Here is a 23,087-nt window from a genome sequence, read left to right as displayed (position 1 = left end):
GAAGCTCAGAGATAAGCAAGTGACCTTAAACCCTAGAAGCTTTCAAAAATGTGTGTTAACACACTCGGTAGGAAGATTTATATATATATAAGTGTATGCTATATTTTGAAGTTTAACTAGGATAATTTATATTGGAACAGCTAATCAGGTTACAGATACCTACCTGCCCTGCTGCATGGATACCTGAGCTTCTCAACAAACAGCTTCTGAAACAGAGGAGTTTACAGCCCAGTGTTGATTTTAGGTCACCTGAAAACATAACGTAAACTGCAGCTGTCCAGGAGCAGCTTGCTGAGCAGCTCAACTATCTGTGCAGCAGGAACAGACATTTGTGGGCAATAACTGCATCAGACATGCCAAAATAATCATCCCTGTTCACAAACAGAAACTTGTCGTGTACATTAATTTCTGGTTATTACAACATTATTAAGCCAATAAATAAAATAAGAAAATAGGAATATTCGCTATAGTAAAGAGACAGATTCTTATAATCAATGCTATAAAACAGGAAAACTATCGTAGAATATAGTTGAAATGCTAAGGATACCCTGGGTTGGTGCTCCTCCCAGCAAGTATTTGTGGGTCACTGGATTTTGAGAAACTGAGAAGCTTGGAGGGGAGGGGGGTTCGTTTGTGTTTTGGTTTGGTTTTATTTTTTTTATTATTATAAACTACTATCAGCTTTCAAACCTGAATTTTCCTACTTAGTGGGAGAAAGTGTTTTGATGACACTATGAAAAGACAGCATAACATTATACCCATAAGGGAAATAGTTTGCAGATATAGTACTCTACCTAAAAGACTTCTGAATTTAGAGGATTATCTAAGAGAATCTGCAGGAAGACAGTAAAACCACTACAAACCTTCTAATCAGATGAGAGATCAAAGAGACAACAAAGTCTGATAGGATGAGATGAATATCACACTGAGACTAAGAATCTGAATACCTAGAGAGGAAATTATATCTAATGGCAGAAATATTGAAGAACACAGACAGTTTCTAATGAAAAAAATATTTATTCTTAAACCACCTATTTCCTGAAAAATGCAATGCACAAAATTTAAAATCCAGAGCCATGTTTTAATCTAAGCTTTATATATTTATATATAACATATATACATAGGGCCATCTATATATAGTACACGTATAGGTCGATACATATATATAAAAAAATATGTAAAACATAAGTACAGATGATGGGTTCCCCCAGTTCTATACTGGAACAAAACTACCTTTAACAGTCTTTAAAAGGATAGCTAAGTGCTGCTCTACCCGGTGTTACTCTTGGAAAACAGAAAGGAAAGGAGCAAGTGGCAGAAGAGGCAGCTGATGCTGGCTACCCAGGGAGAGCGGCTCTGCGAGGCACGGGAAGTGGTGAGCCAGCTGTGATACTGCATGACACTTGAGACTGATCACACTCCATTACAAAAGGGGAAAAAGTTGCATCAGAGACTTACTAAATCACCAAAAAGGAAAAAGGTACGGCATGTACTGGGTTCTGAAAAGTAAACAGCAGATCACAAAGTAACTGCATTTACAGGAACAGAACTAGGAGCCAAATTCGGCTACTGAACAACACAGGAAACTCACATTTGAATTTCTCACACAACTAACAGCCTCAATGACTTATTGCATGTTCCAAAATAGTAAGCCCAAAAAATAAACGTGCACTTACTGAACAGCTTTTGTCAGAATTCCTTTTCCATTGCTTCTTGACTTGTTTCTTTGCTGCAGTTGAATGAAGAGTTGCATGCGTCTGTTTTCGGGGATTTAAAGCCAGAATGTTCTGTAGAAAGAGAATGTAAAATATTAAAATATAGATAAAATTTCAAAAAAAGTTCAAAGCCTCTTAAAATCGCACCTCACAGTTACAGTGATACGCAAAACTAACAATTACTCCCCATTGTAGCCCAACTTGATAGTAATTTGCTTAAGATTTGTACTTTCCATACTACTTAAGAGTATGAATATTTAGACATTTCTTGGACTGTTAGAAAACAGAATTATATTTAGTGGCCATGATAATGTTTTCCATTCCCGGATGGTTGTTATGTACAGCATACAGAAACACATAATTCTGCCTCATCGTATCACTCCAAGTAACACTTGTAAAGCAAAACAAGCAAAAAATTTTTACAATATAGGGGTTGTATTGTTTGCACCAAAGAGAGCAACTCAAATCAAATTAGCTTATTGGAACTCAAGCTCTTTTTTAAAATCAGACAAATGACAGGTTTCCATAGCAAAACTGACCTCATTTAATTCAAGGGGTGAGAGCAAACAGTGTGCAAATGACAGATCCAGACGTGGGTCTGTGATAGAGAACCAAAACTGTCATATTCTTGGTTGTAACTCCTGGAATCGGTTTTGTAAGTTTTCCTTTAATAAAACTTGACTTTAGCACTATACTATTCCACTGTGGTGAACAGGGTGTGCTTATTCTGTTACTGTATGTCAAAGATGTGCGAGACTGACTTACAGAAATGGAGACTGAACATGATGAGTATGATAGGGCTATCAATACTCTATCAGGATGCTTCCTTATTTTAAAAGTCTGCCTGAGTGGGTGATAATGTTGGAGAAGTATTCTCTTGTATTAAGATTTTATTGTGCTGATGTTTGTGGGGACTTTTGGGGTTTCTTTTTAAATGCAAAGGGTTCACTTTCTAATCAACTATTTCACGTTTGACTCTGGACTGATCGGTAATCCATTTTTCCCACAAAACAGAAGTCCCACTTACTTGCAAAGTTTACCTGCAAATAACAACATAGCCCAATACAGCAACATGTAGATTGGCTAAGGCACAAAGAAACAAAAAAGTGGGGTGCAATATTAAAAAATGTATAGACTAGATAGCAGCCTACATGCTGCTGACTTTCAGGAAGAGTTAGAGGATGTTATTAGATGTGCCTCTGCAATTCCAGCAGTAAAGACTCTGCTCCATTTCTGGGTGTTCCCCAGCTGAGTACCTCAGGCAAGATGTGGCAACCAAACGCATTCAGTGGCAGTTTATGCTAATTTATTTCATTCTTAATTAAAACAGAGCAGGGACATTCACATAAGGGATGTCACTTACAGCATCTCAGTTGCTACTTTGATTTCTCAAGATGATCAAACTCAACTGTCAGAGCACATCTGACTCATTGGTGACAGGATGCTGAGTGCCCAAATCACCCAAACTGGGCAGTAGGGTCCTGAATCAGATGTACACTTTAGCAAAACTTTGCCTACTCTCTTTTGTAATTGTTTAATGCAGTACCCTTGGCCATGAATATTATAATTATTTTAGCAAACTGAAATGAATTGCAAATTTCTAGTAATAAACTGTAACAGATGTACTCCACTGGGTACAGCACCAGTTGGTTTAAAACATGGAACAAATGGTGGGGCAAGCCAAGGACGGAAGAATCCCCATATGTTTGCTCCTGTTGGAATTCTGCAGCAGGAACATGGCTCCAAGCGCAACAGTTGCAGAAATCCAAAAGGACTATGTAGAGCAGCATGTCCCAGAATTAAATCTGAAATAAAACTGGCACATAACATACTAAATCACACATACAATGCAAAAATTGCTTATATTCCCACTACCTAAATAATATACTCTCTGCCTAAATCTTGGATTGCTGACCAAGGTGGCTGTCCTACCTAGAGGTCTCTGGTGTTTAAGAACTACTCAGAAGTTAACTGCCTAAATGGGAAAGCAATGTAAATGCTTTTGGGTCTGTTAAACTGTCAGAATGGAAAATTAGTGAGGGTGCTTTCTTCTTATTCATTTCAGTTCCCTGGCTGATTTTCCACAGCTTATGGCTAGTCAGACATTTAGTAAATTTAACAAATAAATTCAGGTAGGTCAGCCAGTAAGTGGAAAATTACCGAGTAGAAAATTCTAGGAGTGTTGCAACTAACACTTAATGTGTGCACCGAGCTAAACAAAACTAAACCACCCTGGACAATCAAGAAAGGAATCCTGAAACTCCAAACCTCTCAAACACACTAGCCATCTGACCAAAGGGGCAGCTCATTGGTGAGGAGAATTATTTGAGCATCTGTAATCTTGCTTGCCCCAATCCCATGCTTATTCTGCTACATAAATTCTCATTCTTGCCAGATGAGCTGTTGTTTGATCTCTCCAGATGTTGAAAGGGCACGAATCAAGCTCCCCAATGGAGGATGTGGGTACATAATACATCACTTTTCAGAATACTACGACCTTTGGATTTCACATTAAGATCCTATTTGTATAGTAATGGCAAATCCATGAATTATATATTTTGTGGTTTACACAAATGGGCACATTTATTTCATTAAAAATAAAGTAGATATAAATCCACTATCATTAATGGCTGCAAAGCAGAATACAATGCTGCTGTATTTTTTTAGAAATCTATGTACTATGTTGATGGAGAAAGAAATAGGGCTGAGTAAGTACACAGAAGTAAATTCAGCCCATGTTGAGTACACACTTGTGGTACAGCCACACAACATGAATAGTAGAGTTAAGCTTGAAGCTTTGCACAACACCGATCATTATGGGTGCCACTAAAGTATTATACTTTCTTTCACTATTTCCATAGATTAATCTGAAGACTTCGCTTTGGGAAGAAAGCCAAGTGGTCTGTCTCTACATGACACAACTCAATATATATTGCAGATGACTCCCTCAAATAAAACTATCTTAAGGAATTCCATTAATAACAACCCATAACAATTATTTTTTTCATGTATTTTAAAAGACAAAGATTATCATAAGCTAAAAAAATACTAAAGAATGGCTTAATTCCCTAATACATCCTGTTCTAGAAGGAAACATATTCATTATAACTAATATATATTGATTCAGGTTGCAAGTATCCTAAAATGCTATAAACTACTCATATGTAATGTACATTGAGAATGACTAGCATGTATAAGTGATCACTACAGTTTTTAAATTTTGAGCATTTAGTGATAAATGGTTATGTTGATCTGTGCCAACACAATAACGTAGCTTCTGAGAATAAACTTGCCATAAGCTATTCATTAGATGTTTATTGCTCAGCTTCTACTTTAAAGGCTATGATTAAGAAGTCTACACAAAAAATACTAGCTCTAATCTTCACTATCATCTATTAATGAAAAGGCTGTAAAAGTTTTAAAACAGCATGTTATATTACAGTGAGTAATTTGAATTAATATTACTCCCAATAAGTGATTTCAAGGCAGTCATTCAGGATAGACAAGTTCTGCAGTTAGGAATCCTGTTTGTGATACAGCATTTTCAGGTAAATCAAGACAGGTTTGCCACATGCTCTGCAGCGATCCAACATAAACTTCTGGCATAGAAATTTCATTTCATTTTTAATTTCATTAAAAGTGTCACACCCATTTTATTCCCACCTCATAAAGCCACCCTTTTAGTTGAAATCATAGGAAGCCATTACAATTAAATCTTATTTTTAATTAAATGCATATTCACCAAAATAAAATATAGTTACGGAAGCACTGTGGTTATTAGGAATGCTCCAACACCATCGGGGGGGGGGGGGGGGGGGCAGGGGAGGGCAGAGAGGAGGAGAGGGGATGACATTAAGAAAAAAAGTACAATTTACATCATAGGTGGGACTGCAGTAACTTCAAGGCAGTTGTCAAAAAGTCCTGCTACTCCAGCATTGTCTTTGTAAAACATACCACCTTACTCCGAATTTTTAAAGCTTTTCTTTAAATCATTAAGTTGTTGTTTTGGGTTGGGTTTTTTTTTTGGGGGGGAGGAACAGGGAGAGAAAAAAGCCAAAGTAACAGCCTTAGCAAGGTGTCCTTGTAATGTTACGTTATAATAATAAAGTTACATGGACCTTATCTCTCATTTGAAAAAGGAAATTTGGTAAAATTACAATATTTAAGAATACTCTGCTTCTGGAAGAACTCCTACTGAAACCAATGAGTTGCACCAGGACTATTTAGTCCTTAGTAATCCTCATCTTTGTTACTGGTAATTCAAAGCGAGAGTAAGGATCAGAAAAACCCTTTTCAGGCTCTGTCACAGGTTGCAGTATTAAAATTCTATCAGCTTCTTAATAAGACAAAGTAGTAATTTCCTCTTTTCGTGGATTCTATCCACCTTCTCTAGCTTGTTGAGGAAGTTTGTTATGAACGGCCCCAAAATATCATCTGAAATTCACCACAGATGAATACACATACAGCTGCAATGAAGCTGCTGAAAATGCAACTGTTCACATGCAGACTGTGATTATGGGCATAAAATGTGGTCCCATGTGTTATTTGCTTTGTTTCTTCAGACAGCACATTTACCTAGCCCAGCCCCTACAATACACAGGTTATATCCTGGTTTACTCCAGTTGCTTCACAGAGCATCCTCAGCTAACTCTTTCTTATATATCAATTAAAATTCAGGAGTAGGCTAAGCATGCTAGGGAATGCATGTGGAGAGCAATTTAACCCACCCTATTCCATTAATCTACCCAATTTCCTTAAAAAGAGTTGCAATCTCCCTCACAGCAAGCACCATTAAACGTATTGCAAGATACATATGTTCACCAAATGAACATAATGAGAACATATTTATTTTTTCGAAGAGTAATGAGCATACTAAACAATTAATTTCAAAGCTATGCAAGTGTTAATTCATTGACAGAAACAAGTAGCTAGGGTTTTTCCCCTGATATTTTATAGTATAACTAAACACGAAACTAATGTTATTATTGTTAGTCAGTCAAAGACCAAAGAACCCAAGCTAGAAGTATTTGTTTTCATGAGATTAGCTGACCCAGAATAATGAGTGTTGTTTAAAAATCATGTCAGTTAAGATAAAAATTACTAAGGCATGAACTGTTTCTACTAATATCTTTTTTGAATTGCCTAGTTCGCATTTTACTTCTTTCATCTGCTCTGCCTTTTGGAAAGCTGCATGAAGCACTATCAGTTAGATGCAGCACTTCAAACACCATGTGAAGTCCCTAACTATTACAAGTGGAAGTTTCATTACCAAATAAGCAAGAGCAAGATCTAGTCCTAGGAGAGTTTGTTAGACTGAAAGATAAACAAGATTTCAAAACATAAGTATCTATGATTTCATGTCTTCCAGAAGCTAGCTCTGTGTTATTTTTTATTATTGAAACAATATGGGAAAGCGTGGATTCCTCCCTTATGCTTACGTATGATAGAATATCTCATAAACTGACACTTGTGTCAAATGTGTATTTCCTTACTCAAGATCTGAACTAATGAGAATCTTTACAATTTACATAACTTGGCTGATCATACATCTTAGGAATTTACCCAAAAATTTCAAAAAGACTGCTTTCACAGTAGTTCAGGCCTGGATTAATTGTGAGGTGATGAAGGCCCAAGAAAGCTTGATGACATGTGAAATGACCACAGATTCAGAGGAATAACGTGGTCAGCCTTTGGAGAACCCAACTCTAGAACCAGAAAGGATCCCAGACAACATGGGACTCAGAAGAGAAACCCTAAAGAATTATTTTTGTATATTACCAGATAGGTTTTCTGTTACTGACACAAACAGCTGCACATGTGAGCAAAGTCACAAGCTGACTGGAAAGTCCTTTATATTACGGTATATCGTAGTGTGACAAACCGCAACCTTGTTATCTCTCTCAACAAGGATAAACTCTCTGGGTGACCCTCTGTGTCCATGCCTGAGAACCAGCAATTTACATCATTATGATATCTTCAAACCAGTGTCCTCAAGGTCCAGAGAGCTGAAAGATGGCGCGCCACTTCCACAGGGAGACAGCCAGCCTGTGACTGGGAAACATGCCTCCCATGGGACTGGGGCCACGAGGCTCAGGGGACTGCGGCCTGACCCTGAATCTTGGGACACATGTGGGCAGCCGGGGGCAGCTCAAACGCACCTGGGAAAAGATTCAACTTTTAACCACAAGACTTTTTTCTTCTCTGAGCCACACAAGCTCAGTGTCTCCAAAAAGAGCAAGAACTTGAAGGCCAATGGATGAACTTGTGGTCAGCATGTTCTAGCTGTGAACTGACAGGTCAATGCCTTTAGCATAGCACCTATGTACATCTTCATCTTTACATTTCCACATCACTTTAGATTTCCCCTTAAAACAGACTGCATGTGTATCAGAACACCTTTCCAGCTTCTTGCACTCCTTACACAGCCACTAATACTTAGTGACAAATAAAACTATTCTTTATCCTGTAATAATACCACTGCATACTGGTATCCTAGAGGTGTAGTCTTAGACCCATTACAGGATCCTTAGAAAGTGGGTTTTCCAGAACAGTTTTACCACTTCAGATTTTCATGGTCCTCTAATTTCCCTGCAGTATGTAAATACTGTCTCTTAACAAAACGAGCAGTTTTCTAAATCACTCCCACAAAAGTCAGGAAAGTCTTACTTAGGAATATGTCTATATTAACAAAAGCGTGGTATATATACCTCAGGCACCTTTGTTACATAAGCAAAGTTAATGCATTACAGATAAACAAAGTAGTAAAATTATACAAACCTAAACAGTTTACTTAATTTTGTTGGTAGGTAAACTTCCAGACCAAGAGCTTCATTCCTCTACTTCAGCAATGCATTTATGCTAGGTATTACTGTAAATTATAAAAGGTTTATTAAAACAGAAAACAAAAAGTGTTACTTCCTCTATTGGAAGAGCTCCAGGTGGAAAACTGTGCTGCTGGAAACTCTGCATGCTGCCTCCTCGACACAACTAATCTCTGCAGAGTGCCTTGACCCTCACAGGGAAAACTAAGCAATTACTCACCCTCCGCACTTAACTTTTAAGCATCCAAGTACTATCGCAGCATTCTGTGAATTATTCACATATTTAACACAAGCACGTATACATTAAATGCAACACAGCTCAAAGCAGGCTAAAACTCCACTGTACCATAAAATAAAGTTGTGAGATCGGAGGCTTCTCCAGGAACACCCTACTCTGTGATGAGATCACATTTTTCACACTATAAAAAATACATTACATCAAAAGCTATTAGCATTAACACGGCAAATTCAGAGAAGGCATAGCTGAGCACAGCTCTCATGGATTTACTCAAAGTCGCATTCACTATTACCATATTCATTTTGCTGACTAAAATATTAATTAATTTATGGCCTTTAAAAATGGAAGAGTTTAAAATTTGGTGCAGCTATCCTTCTACATCTACATTTAACAATTTAATACATTTTCTGACTAATTGGACAGTCTTAAATCATTCAACCAATTGGCTAAGTGCAAAAAAACCTGAGCAATTCACATCACAGCCTTGATTCCTAGCTTCACGGCTGTTGTTACTTTAAAACTAAGCACGTGCATGGTCTCCACAGTCTGTGAAACCCACTACACTCAGAGTTACCTTTACAAATCACAGCTTAAAGCTTCAGAAAATATTTAGGTTTACATCACAGGTATAAGAGAAGTTTTTGGTTTCCTCACTATAATATTTACCTATGCCTCGACTGCTTGTGCATCAAATTGCTCTGTTATATGAGGAATACTAAATAACATTTGTAACTGCTCACTCACATGGAGAATCATTTAATGAATATCTCACAGCAAAAAGGATAATTATCATACACATACGTTTACATCTCACTTCTATTTTCTGCAAGAAGACAAACAGATTGAAAGAGAAATCATGCTCAGTTGCCTTTGGAAATAAACTTAGTGCCAAAACCAAAAATATGCCATTGTATACCCATAATGGAACCTCCCAACAGAACCCTCAATAGCGGGTGTTTGCTTAACCAAAACCCAAACTTGCATTAGAAACATGTCAGTTAATGAAAAGTGAATGCTCTACTGACTTTTGATCACAGGAGGGAAATTAGCATTAAAAGTTATCACTGCTTTAAGTTTAATCATTGGCAAAATCAGCAGAACTAATTTTAGCTGAGCAAAGCAATGTTCTGAAAACTTTGTTAAAAGGTGATTTTCAAAGTCCAGTAAATGAACCTGAAATGCAAGGATGAAAACAACAATATACATCCAAAAGATCTAGTACATTCAGTGCTCGAAACACGTGAACATTTGTATTTGTTCCAAGAACATGCCAACTATCTATTAGTACTGATATTCTAAATCTGTTGCAACATTAAGCAACAAGTAAACTTACCTATGTACAACTAATGTGCAAACTTGTACAAAAGTTTCAGTAGCAACTGTTTAATACACTGATAAAATACAAAACTGACAATGGAACTACTGGTTTTCTAGTAACTTTGCGTATACATCAGAGCATCCTAATAAAAAAAAAGGGGGGGGGGGGGTGAACAGCATGTAGAAAGAAAATAGAAATGTGAAGGATTTGTTAATGGTACGCTATAAACAGTAAGGGTTTGATATGTGAAGTCTCATATGAAAATATTAAAAGTTTGATAGTTGAAAAACTACCACAGCCTATTTTCAAGCAAGAAAATTTGACAGCCAATGCAAGTAAGGCAAGAGGAAACTTGCAGATTTTTCCTTTTCCTTTTAACATGTCATTGCCTTCTTTTGCAGCACACAGTGATCCTATGTTGACACCTTTAAGCAAAGGAACATGACATTCCGTAAATATGTAATACCACATGTTATAGATGACAACGGAACATACATCGATTACGGGGAATACAAAGCAATTCCTTGGAGTTCTTTGTCCTTATTCAACAGTTTTGATTGTTAAATGTTATTGACATTAAACACTGCTGAATGTGTGGGCTGGAGGCAGAGGTGATGCTCTTAAAAAAATAGGATAAACAGATTAAGTTGCCCAATCTAAAAACATGCCAGCAAACGTTTGGATTCTGATCTATCATACTTTGTCACATGCTTATACAGAAAACTTGTTTTTAAAATACTTTATAAAGGGTGTTGTATGCAGTGGTATTATTTTCCAACTCTTTTACTTATTAAGCCAAATTGCATTTCTGCTATGAGACCTTTGAACAGAGAAGAATCATTATTTTTATCATTTGTAAGGTTTTCTAAAAATATAGTTAAGTATTTCTCCTATAAACATACTGTAATGATTCTAAAACCTTGGATTACAAGCTGCAGAAAAATTTAAGTATTGGACTTTTGCAAAAACAAAATTCCCATCTTGCTGACGGAACACAGCTCTTTCCTAGACTACAAGACACAAGACCACAAAGCTGTGATTCCATTAGAATGGAAATATTAACAAACACTTGTTTCAACTCAGCATCCCTTGGTTTCTGATTTGGTATGAGCAGGAACAAATACTGCAGAGTAACAGGAACAGCTTTAACAGAAGTGACACTATTTAGTACACTAGAAATAATGCAAAGGAAGAGTACCCAGGTAAGTGTTGTATAAGTGCTTTAGCCATCTTCCTGTTCTCCTCCACCTGATAGCTTCAGAAACACGCCAGAAGAACCAACAATTCAATGTGGATTTGGTTCCTTCAGCTTGACCTCGGGTCAGCTCTTCTTTCAACTATTATTCACTCACTTTTCCTGAGCAAATGGCTACATTCAGACACCAGGTAAGTTATTTAAGTGAGGCAGGTGACTCACTCCAGAAGTGGAAGTTACATGCCCAATTCAGCTTCCTCTTACAACAACTGACAAAGGGATTCACAGCTGCCAACATGCCAAGCAGGACACCCCAGCTGGGTGTGACAAAACACTGAATCGTTAAGAAGTACACAACCACAACAGTTGTTCTCTCTCACTGTCCTGGACTTACACACCAACTGACAGCCTTTGCACAAGCATTCCTCTAGGATGAAGGTTCTCAGCCTGAAACTCTACCTGAGTTTAAACACTTAACTATACTCAAATAAATGAGTTTCCTAGCTTCCATTTGAAACAGCCTGGAAAAGGGGGGAAGAGTCACAGGAAATGACAAGAGCAGTCACTTGTGCATGGAGTCACCCTGGAATGACAGGACCTCCATCCCCACATTCCTGCCTTCCACTGACCTGGGTGGAAGGCAAACCTGAATGAAGCTGAGCTGATCAGATGTTCAGCTAAGATTACAAAACGAAATCAGAGAGAAAATATGACAAAAACACTGTTCCTACACCAGAAGAGTTTTCACCCAACTCTCCAGACTGCTTTTAACTTTTTCATTAAAGGCTCATTAATTAAGTGCACAGAGAACACTATGCTGGGAGTTAAAAATGAACTAACTTTGCTTTTGTGCTAAATACTTCCTGGGGCTCCTAAATCAATCAGTCTTATCTCCTCACCTGGTGCTAAGGTTTGGCAGCATGCAAGCTACTCTGCTTTACTTAAGAACAAATACTCTACAATCTTCTGAAAACTATTTCTTATTATACCCTAACAAAGAGGAACTGGTCCCTCAGCATCAACAGTATTGGTTACTGCTGACATATTACTCAGACAGTAGTTTTTTTGAGAAGCGATAATATTTTCATTTTTTCTGTTCTGTATTAATTTCATTTCTGAACTTTATCACCAGCGTTCTAGAATAGCTTCTGTTATGGTTATCTTGTTTGATTATTTTTTTCCTCCCAACTCTTTTGTCACTCTCTTGCTTCCATCTGTTTTGAAGAGCTAAATTTTGCATTTTCAATTGGTACTGAAAAAAGGTCAATATTAAGCACAGCTTTAAAATGGAAGCAGAATAAGTCTGGGAACCACCTCTAATCTCCCATCTCATGTTCCTGCCACTAGCATGTCCACGCGACCACACATAAGTAAGTATGTGAGTGGATTTGCACAAGCTTACTTCATCCCTCAGACGCTGAAGACTGCCAAGATTAACAGGGAGGGAGGTACACCTCTAGCACTGATGAACAAATTTATTAAGGCTGAAATCAGATCTTGCATTCACCTGTAGTTATATTCCAAAATATTACATCACACATGATACTCTGCACACAGATCCTCACACCAATTATCGATAATGTTCCTTAAGAGCTAGTACATAGACCTAAAATGGTACACCAAGAGGGACAGCAGGCTTTAATTTCATCAGTACTAAATCAAAGCCAAATCTGGTACCCATTCCTGTTTTCGCTCTGAGCAGTAAGACATGGAGTACTTCTTCAATACTGATTCAATTTACAATTAAGAGTTTTCCTAAATGCAATGATTACACCCAATCTCACAAACCTCCTTTTTAACCTTAACATGTGACATAATATGAAAACTGCTGACACAAATAATTGACTGCTTTACTATAAAGAACACTTAAAATTATTTTTAAAATGCCTCATAAATCCACATCGTCTACTTTATTGATTTCAGAAAAGTTCCTTTTATTTCCATAGCAATATTCCATGATCTAAGCACTTAAAAAAACAAAAAAAAAAAATCACTTCTCAGTTTTAACTGTCAACGAAATATGCTTCATTTCAAAGATATCAAGAAATTATCACTATTCACTTTCAATACAAAGCCTCTTACATTTCAGCTGTCATTTTCAAAAAATCATACTGAAAATAGTGTTTCTAAGCAGAGTTCAGTTGCAGTGTAATAAGTAATAATTTCATCAATTAGCAGTATTCAGCATCCACTGAGAGTTCTCTCACTATTATTTTATTCATAGAGTCCTTTGTGGAAGTAGCATACTAAAAAGATCCATTTATCCTTCAAGGTTTTTCATAAATGTGTCATACATCTTAGAAAACAATTGGTTATTATTCTCACTCAATCTAAATAACTATAATAACTTCCAGGTGTAAAACCTCTTTTTATACTTCCAATCTTCTTTACTCACATTATGGGTCTACATTTTTAATAACCTATTCTAACACTTCTACCTACTTTCACACATGCATTCTGGAGTTTTGCATGGATGCTAGACATGCCCGGATGGCAGGGTAGTCAGCTTATTGTTAAGAGCAGAATAGAATTGGGTTTCATAGAATGCCCTTCACAATCAAAGCAAAAACAAGCATTTTATAATGAGCTAGATGCTAGTATAGATGCTAAACAGTGCAGTGGCTGTAAAGGAAAATGCTGTGATTGTTAAATTCAGCAACAGCTTGCTTGCAACATCTATTTTATTTCTCCTTTCCTCTGGCTCCCTCCACATATTTATCAGTCTGTTCCTCATCACCCAGAAGGACATGTCCTGCCTCTGTTCTTTCATCTCAAGAATAAAAAGGGCTCCCTTCAGAGCACAATATTATAATTCCTTAATCAACTAACAGAAATACAATTGGGCAGCATGAGGACCTCTCTCAAGGCAGGGTAGTGAGCTCAGTGCAGACCATACAGCACAACCACAGATCCCCATCTTAATAAACATTAGCCCAATTTTCAGTGATGCACCTCCTACTCAGCAGCCTGCTTCATTCTCTCCAAGTTGGTCCAACGTTTTGTCGACCAAGAAAACCCTGGCCACAACAGTTCATTCCAACAGAAGTTGTTTTGATTTAAATAAGGCTTCTCAGAGCACAGCTAAAACAAATCACAACAAAGAACCAAGGAAAGCATGCAAAAATCTATTAATAAATAAAGTAGGTACCACAACAACCTATCTGAAAATAGCACACAGTCCAAACTCAGTAATAAATATAAACCTAATGGCACTGCACTTATGACTAATACTTGAAAGAAGTGCATCACTAGGAAGATATTAACTAATATCAAACTTTCAAAGCATCTTACAATTTTTCCACCTCATTTCTACATTCTCAAAGTGGTATGCACAGGTACATCTATTAAAACAATGGCATACACTGGCAAGATGTCTAAATCAGACAGTTTGGCTGCCTGGACACTTCTGTCTTTAATTACATATATAATTGTTTTTGAACCTGAAATTAAAATGTCAGAATGCACCATGATTGCCTTTAACTGATGACTACCATCCCATCTAAATGGAAATATTTAGATTCATCACCTAGATATTTTTTTAATTAGCTTTCAAATGAAGTCACAGGCAAGCATGTCTGCCTTCTCCCATTTGCACTGTTGGTGTCAAGTTGAACTGGAAAGGCCAACCATTTCAATGAACCAAAATAAACGTAATTTTAAGGTCAAGTCACTTGTAACACTTCAGGCAGCAAATGTCACACTGAAAATAAAACTGAACCTTGGCTTAAGCAAAGATGAAAGGTTTGGCATTTCAAGGACTTCATTGTGTTTATCACTTTAAATTTACAAATAAAGTACCAGCACCACATATATTAACATTTATGATATTAATAAAGGTTTCTGAAACTATATGTATAAATACTGGAAGCATTATTAAAAACAAAATACTTTTACAGGTGGGCTGTAAATTTCAAATGTAAATTTCAACCCTAATTTCAAATGGTGAAGTCTCTGTAAGACCTAACAACACTTAAAATTCCACATTTGCTTTGTGACGCATCTCTGACCACAGTAAGAGACCAGATGTTTCATAAGGTCTAAGCATTTTGACAGAGGGCAGAACTGAAATTGCCCAACTCAGTCCACAGCATAAGAAAACATGGATGTTGAAAAGTGGGTTATTTTGTTTGTTCTGAGACTACACATCAAAGGTAAGGGTGTATTTCTCCCCCTCTCCAGCCTGAGCAACGTGACCCAAGCACTGGCCATCTAAGGCTGACAGTCTTACCGGACAGAGTAAATCACCCCCCATCACTCACAATGCACGCTAACACACTGACATCCTAGGGAACCAAAACATCTCATGGCTTTGACTAAGACCTACCACTCTTTAAAGTGGGACCTCCATTTATCCTAAGCTTTCACAAACATACTTATGGGTTTGATACAGACATGCTAGTCATCTAGGTGATGCATTTCCAAGGGGAATAAACCCCTCTTCTGTTGTAAGGCTGTTAGGGAAGGTTACACAATGATTTCTGAGCTGTCTTGAGGACAGAGTACTTATCAGAATTGCTTCGTGAATAGATTCTTGCATTCTTCCTACTTGCAAGGAAAACTGGATCCTCTTCGTGTCAATCTAGGCTGACTATGGTGATTCTACTAAAATTTATCTGTCCCAATTTGACCTGGATATATCTGATTTTTTTATATTTACATTTTGAATTATGGCATTGCATTTAAACTGCATAGACCAAGATGACAAAATGTCCACCAAGTTCTGTGTAGCCGATCTCTGTTGGCACATTTCAGAAACTGATGCTCTGCACATGTAAAGATGTCAGAGATTTTTGCTGTGTTGATCATTGAGAAGAATTCTGCCCTTAGTATACAAATGACAGCAAATGAAAAAGAAAAGATTTTGGATAAGATGCCCACACAAATGTCACCCTCTGAGCTTCTGATAAGACATTTATGACCAAGGTTTTCCTAATCCTAAATGTTTGATTTCTTTGCCAAATCACATACTTGCCGAAGTCTCAAATAAAGGCACAAATCCTGCTCTTCTCAAAGGCAACGTCACAGAGCAAGGAGCAGAGTGTGTACATCAGCATTGTACTGATGAAATAAAAAAAGGAATAGAAATCATATGCTAATAAGAGGAGGGAGGTTGCCTGGCAACCAGGGAGGGAGAGAAAGCAGTTTTTGATTTGAACTCTGTGCTGTCAAAGGGTTAGCGTAGCCAGAACAAACAGGACACGTTCAATCCAGCTTGTCTGCACCCACCAGGAATTTCAGCTTTTCTCAACATTTTAAGTAGAAGTGTGTTCCCAACTCAGAGCCAGCTACATCTGTGTTCCCTGGGTCATTTTACTAAAACTGGCAAAATGGCATAGGATAGGATGGACAGCAGATTTTTTAAAAACGTCCATTTGAAAAGCAGGAGCACATGCCTTTGGGTAGCTCAAACTGCATCGTGCATGTAGCCTGGCTGGGACAGACAGCCGTGCAACCTTGGGTCCAAGCAAATCCCAGTTCATCAGATACAGCCACAGCCACACCTCACTCAGCTGCACTGAAAACTGCAAATTCTGCCCTGCTGCTAAAACCACACTCTTCAAATGCCTCTCAAAAGACTGCCCTGCACCACTGCACTCGTCACATCTGATGGGCAAAAACCTGCCTTACAGATCTCTCAGCTTCCTATATCAACGTGTAATTTTACTTTCTTAAAAGATGTAACACTCAGCAGAGGAAAGAATAAAATTCAAGTCCAATCTAAAATATAAAATGATCATGAAATCCATTTACAACATTTCCATTTATGAAATCCATAACAACAAGGAAAATTAATTTCAGTTCCTTCTTGTTTTCAGAGTCGGTAATTGCAATGGCAACTCTTAAGTCCCAGCCATAAGAAAAGGTGGGAGTAGCAGGTCTTATTTTAAAGACCTTCTTACAAAAACAGTAAAATTTTAAAACTGTAGAAAAAATTTGAAGTTGAATTCATGAGTAACATTAAAACTCAAAAGTCAAAGGAAAATGAAAAGCACGAGTCAGTTTTTCATTTTTCCCAGTATCATTATTTTGGAGGACTGAATTTCAGTGCTACAATTTACCAGACTATCAGCACTGGAGGCAAGATCATACATAACTCTTTGAGCATCAACAGGGTTTGCATGTAGAACATGAAAAGATGAAATGTTTCATACTGAAGACTTTCCTTCCTACTTGCCAGACCAGGTTTTAAACTGATGAGTAAATCATATTGTTCAATTCTCCAAGATAGACATGATAATTGTGGTCTGTAATCTTCCATGAGGTCTTAGTAATCATCCTATAATTGCTGTTCCACTCGGCTAAGAGTTTACTACAACAAATCCACTAAAACATTGAAAAGAGCTTGAGAAATTCATTAAACAAAAATAGCTAAAACAGGAATTTTTGTTTCCTCACTGATTGCTCATTAAATGACCCTAGGAAGACACAGCCATCAATTTGGAACAGCCATCTGATCATCACGGCAAGCTATAAAGCAATAACTTAAAAAAAATTCTATGTATTAAAGCTCTGTTATGGAACTTCAAACAACTAGCAGGTATCTACAACAGAGAGACACTGTTATAATTGGGACTTTTTAAAATAAAAGTTTAGCCTAGATCAAAGAAAGCTAGCTTCAGCTATTTATTCACATAACCTTTGCTTGACAGTTTTGTGAGCCATGCTGATAGTAGGATTTCCTGCTATCTTGCTGGAGGTTTCCCATGCTTTTACAGTATTCTTTGTTTTTCAATCCTTGCCCTGCTTCCCCCTTTAGAAGACACTAAACTTAGCTCTCAGACATAACTACCTGCAGTCCTCCACTGTTGTGCATTTGTATTGGGAGAAGAATAAGCCTCTCAAGTGAAGTTTGCTCACCTTGCTGTCATAGCCCATGTTTTGTAGCACCCGCTAAGTACATATCCCAGGAAATGAAGAACCATCACTGCTAGCAAATCTGCTACTTTGAGTGGTATGGAAACTGCAGGCTGTACCATAAAGCTTCCTTGAGGCTTAGGGACACTTCCCAGGTAGCCGTTACATGCGGCAAGAAGCATGTTACAAGAAGTCCTGTTCCCCCACCTACCCAACCCAGGAACCAGCTGCAGCCCTTGAGTTCAGGTGTGCGATCTGTACCCTTGATGAGCTGCTCAGCCAGGCTATAACCTCATTCCACCTTCATTAGCAGCCTTCAGAGAGCAGCGTACATCTTGCTGCTGAAAAAACTCGAAACCAACACACACATGCCTATTATGCCATGACGAACTCGCGGAGCCTCCTGTGTCCTCACTAAGGTCAGCACCCAATGGACACAGTCTGGCCCTTAAACATTCCTCGTCACCCTGAAGTTCACATATTTTGTAGAGCTTTTGTCCACAACGGGCAATAGGAACTTATTTATACCTATGTATTGCACCACCACAGAAATAAGAGTACAATGCATGAGAAGCACAACAAATGTTAGCTTTCTAAAGTAAACACCAAATAAAGCTATATGGATGAATTTTATAGCAACTTTTCAAGCAAGAAAATGTGATTTAAGAGCCATCTATACTTTCTAAAGCTAAACGAAGAGAAAGCTTGACACAGTTACAGTGATGATGTTCATGGTATTTTATATGAAAGTGCCTCAAATTTACCCTGGTAATTCTCAGGCAATTCCCAGATTGCTGTTTCAGAACACAGCTCTAGCCCCTTACACCTTTCCTTTCATTCTTGTAAGTCAGGCATCAGTGCTAACATCTGAAAACAGCTGTGACAACATGCTAGGTACCCAGCTGCTGGCCCAGCAAGGAATTACCCATTCATCAACACCCAGCTCCCCTTTAAACATTGGAAATAGATGAGTCAGAAGGAAAGTTTGATCTGTGAAATGCCAATATACTCTCCATCTACTGTAAGAATGATAACGCTGTTTCATTCTAAGTTGGGGGGGTGTGTGTGTTAATTTCCTAACGATGTTTCAGGTTGGAGACAACCGTGTGGCAAAGCATCTCTGCTCTGCTGAGAAGTCCCTACCAAGGAAGGCTGGGAGACCTACTCCCACTACCTGCAGACTGGATGGCAAAGAGCTAGAAAGTATCCACCACTCAAACATGACTGAATGAGATAACTAGAAGGACTGCAGAGAAAGGCTGGAATGCAATCAGGAAAACATAGTACACAGAGAAGAACAGTATTAAATAATGTCATTCAAGGTTACGTGATTCTGCATGAACTCAAGAAACTAAGTTAAGATTCTGCTCAGGACTTCACAGTTTTGTCATTCATTAATTTCTGAGTACTTGATCTGACAACTTTCATTCTTTAAAGAACCCTGAGGTTTCCAATAGATAGAATTATATATGGTTTACACACAATAATAGTAAAGAATCAGCTAAAAAAATAGAAGGGGGAAGGCAAAAAAAGGGAAGACTTTATTTCCCAGAGTATCATTGTTAAAGGTCTGTATGAAGCCTGTAAACACTATCTGGAATTTTAATGTACATGTAACACAGTTTCATGTTACAAGTTAGAAAGGGAATGCTGCCCTCATACCTTAGATTTCAAAATTTCTTATAAAGAGAAGAACAGAGAAGCAATAAATAAAAAGCCAAGAGAAGTCCTTGCACCATACATCCAAGGTAGGTATTTTCACCTACAGCAATTCTGGAAGCCTTTTGTTTAGATTTTCTGCACCAATGGAGTGTTCTCAGCACATTTTGATAGAGTTGACCAGATTCAAAAAAAGGCAGTGCTTTCGTTTTGTGGGGTTGGCAGTAGTTTGGGGGTTTGTTTTGGTTTTGGGAGAGAGGGATTGTTGTTGGGTTTTTTGCATCTGTTTGTTGGGGTTTGTAACACTGACATTTTTTGGAGAAGGCCCTACACTTTAATCACAACAGTACTAGTCTTCCACAATTTGGAAAGCTAACTTTTAGAACAAGATTACCTATGCGATTTCTTCATTTTCATGAGTTGGGCTGAAAGATTTGCTCAGGAGCTGAAGCTGCTGGCTAAGCCAACCAAGGGAGATGAGATTCCTCAGGGACAGCTTACTGGAATTTTTCTATTTTTTAAATAACTTTGGGAACTGACTTGTGATTTTAGCTACTTCTGGCACAGATTCTTGGCTCCTCTTTAACCAATAACATCAAGTCTTTTTATCCAGCCTTAACTATCTAAGTAAATGATAAAGTAGTACCGAGACTCCAAAGGTCATATTTAATATTTTAATTATATGAACTATGTTTGAGATGGTAACCACTGAGATAAGTTTCATGAAATCATTCACTCAGTTTCTATACTTTAACAAAGAAAGTGATCAAAACATTCAAGTTTTGTAGCCAGTGTTCATGTTGATAGATCTCTCCACTCAGCAACCAAATTTCTGAGAATATTTATCTACAATGATGTAGGCTTCGCTAATATGCACTTTCCCTACTTCAAAGAAAAAGATAAAATACATTTTTATTGAAAATACACGACTTTTTTCCCTCCAGAAGCAAAATATATATATATATATTAAAAAAAAAAGAAGAAAAAGAAAAAACCCGAAGTGCTGCAATTAGACTATCAGTAATTATTGATATATTCATCTGGGAGACAAATCATACAGTGACTAAATTTATTCAAACAGATGGGGAAAGGACAATACATTTGGTTAGAGGTAGACAGCCTTGATTTCCTCGCTAATTTCAATGAGTGCTGAAAACAAAAACACAGGAAGATACTGACCAAACTTTCTGGTTTCAGCCTGAGAGTAAAGCAAACATTAGTCTATTTCAAAATCCATCAGTTAATCTTCTAAATCACGCAGTACTCCATACTATTACCAGCACATGATCCTACAATGATATACTGTCCATTGAATCAGTCATACATATCTAGAAATGCAAAACAATGTAATCCCAGAAATATTTCGCATTAAGAATTTGAGGAAAGTACTCAAAAACTTGTACTGCCAAAATCAAACTTTTATAATAGAAAAATAAACTTCACCACTTGAAGAAAAACCCCAGATTGGCTGCTCTGGAAACACTGAGCTGGAAAAAGACAGGCAAGCACCGATTTTATACCGTTGTGCCTCCCTAACTGCCAGGAAGACCTCTACAATAGACCATTCTTCCTGTCCATTCCATGTTGCAGGTCTATCAGAGTATCTAAAAGAGCACTTCTGGTTTCCAGTCATGGTTTGAGCAGCAGCTCAGTTCGGAAAGGGACTAGACACAAAACCTCAAGATGAGCACTGATGACAAAACTCGGTCACAACTGACCTAAAGGTGTATCCAAGCAGCTTCCACGCACGTTTGCATATTATAACTGGGCCTTCAACGAGCTGCAATAGTCCACCCTAAACCTAATATTTTAAACTTCAAGGTACACCGTAGCAAGAAGTCACGTCAGGCTGGAACAAGACTACCAAACTACAGGCTGGTTTATCATCACTCTGTTTTTGCTAGACTCTCCAAGAGTTGAAGCTTACAGCCACGTACAAGGTCCTGTGAAGTGTGGGAGAAGCTACCTTCAGACCCAATCATGCAACTCGGCTACCATCACCAGGAGCTCACCACATCACACCGCACTAGCCTTGGCCCCGCTCTACCACACCTCGGCCTCGCACCAGGCCATGTCCTACAGCTTCTGAGCTCCCAGACCCACCTGCGGCAAGGAGCATCATGCAGGAACACCGAGTGCCACAGGTACTGGAAGCCACTTGAAATAAGGGTGCTACTCCTGCCATCCTGCTCAGCATTCCATACAACTGTTTTACCCCCAAGACACACGGTGCGGCAGGTCAACCCAGCTTGGCCCGCGGTGGGACTGTGCGGGCCCACGGGCAGCGGCGGGCCGCCGGGGCTGAGACCGGGGGCGCTGCAGGAGGCAGCCTGAGGCCCGCGAGGCCGCCCAGGGCCCCCGCAGGCCACGGCCCCCGAGCAGCCCTGCCCCGCTGGAACCCTGCCGGAGCCGGGAGGGGCGGACCTCACCGCGGGGGACCGGGCTCGCCGGGTCCCATCCCTGGACTTCGCCGGCAGGGAGTGACAGGAGGCGGCGAGAAGGGGAGGCGCCGGCGCCGCCTCCCTCACACCCCCGCACACCCACGGCGGTGCGGCGGCCCCGCTCGCCGGGGCGAGGGACGGGGACGCGGGGCGGGAGCCGGAGCAGTGCCTCAGGCCGCCGCCGCTGCCCCGGCGGCCACCCCCGACAAGGGCAGCGGCTGCCCGGGCGGCAGGTCAGCTCCCGGGGCCAGGGCTGGCTCTGCCCGGCCCCACCGGGGCTGCCCGCGGCCGGGAAGCGCAGCGGAGCGAGGCCCCGGACGCCGCCGGCAGGCAGCGGCAACAGCGGCGAGGCACTTCCTAAGGCAGCCAAACTTTGCCGGGCGCTCCCGGCCGGGCGCCGCCGCCGGGCAGAGCCCCCTCCCCGCTAGCGACAGCCGCACGTCCCGGCAGGGCGAGTGGGTACCTCAATGTCCACCGGGTCCCGGCTCAGCACACGAGCCATGCTGTCCGCACCGCCACCGCCTTCCCCCGGCTCCCCGCAGTCCCGGAGTGGAGCGGAGCGGAGCGCGGGAGGAGGCGGAGCCGCCAGCCCGGACAGCAACGCCCAAGTGGGCGGGCGCCCCCCGCGCCGGCCCGGGGCCGGAGCCGAGGCCGCCCCGCCGGGCAGAGCCACGCCGGGCCAGGGGCGGGCGTTCCCGCTGGGCGGCAGCGCTCGCGGCCCAGCACCTCGTCGCGGTCACGGATCGCGCCGCCTTACCTCGGGGCCGCGGCGGGCGTCGGCGGCCACCGAGGGGCGAGGAGGCGGCACGGCAGCAGCCCTCCGCAGGGGTCACGGACCCCATCCC

At 39.9% G+C, this 23,087-nt stretch overlaps 1 protein-coding gene across 1 annotated transcript in view; it reads right to left on the bottom strand.

Moving 5' to 3' along the window:
* The window catches only part of DPYD (dihydropyrimidine dehydrogenase), a 366,956-nt gene extending 344,107 nt beyond the window's left edge, over positions 1–22,849 (bottom strand). The window contains exons 1-2 of the mRNA XM_055724875.1: positions 22,706–22,849; positions 1,677–1,787 (exon numbers count right to left, since the gene is read on the bottom strand). Of these exons, the coding sequence (XP_055580850.1) occupies positions 1,677–1,787; positions 22,706–22,744 (150 nt within the window). The 5' untranslated portion in view covers positions 22,745–22,849. The remainder of the gene's footprint in view (positions 1–1,676; positions 1,788–22,705) is intronic.
* Between the last annotated feature and the right edge of the window lie 238 nt (positions 22,850–23,087).

The sequence above is a fragment of the Falco cherrug genome, chromosome 12 (assembly GCF_023634085.1).
Source record: "Falco cherrug isolate bFalChe1 chromosome 12, bFalChe1.pri, whole genome shotgun sequence".
In the NCBI taxonomy this organism is placed as follows: domain Eukaryota; kingdom Metazoa; phylum Chordata; class Aves; order Falconiformes; family Falconidae; genus Falco; species Falco cherrug.
Note: the sequence above shows the minus strand (reverse complement) of the source record. Positions and strands in the feature narration are given on the sequence as shown.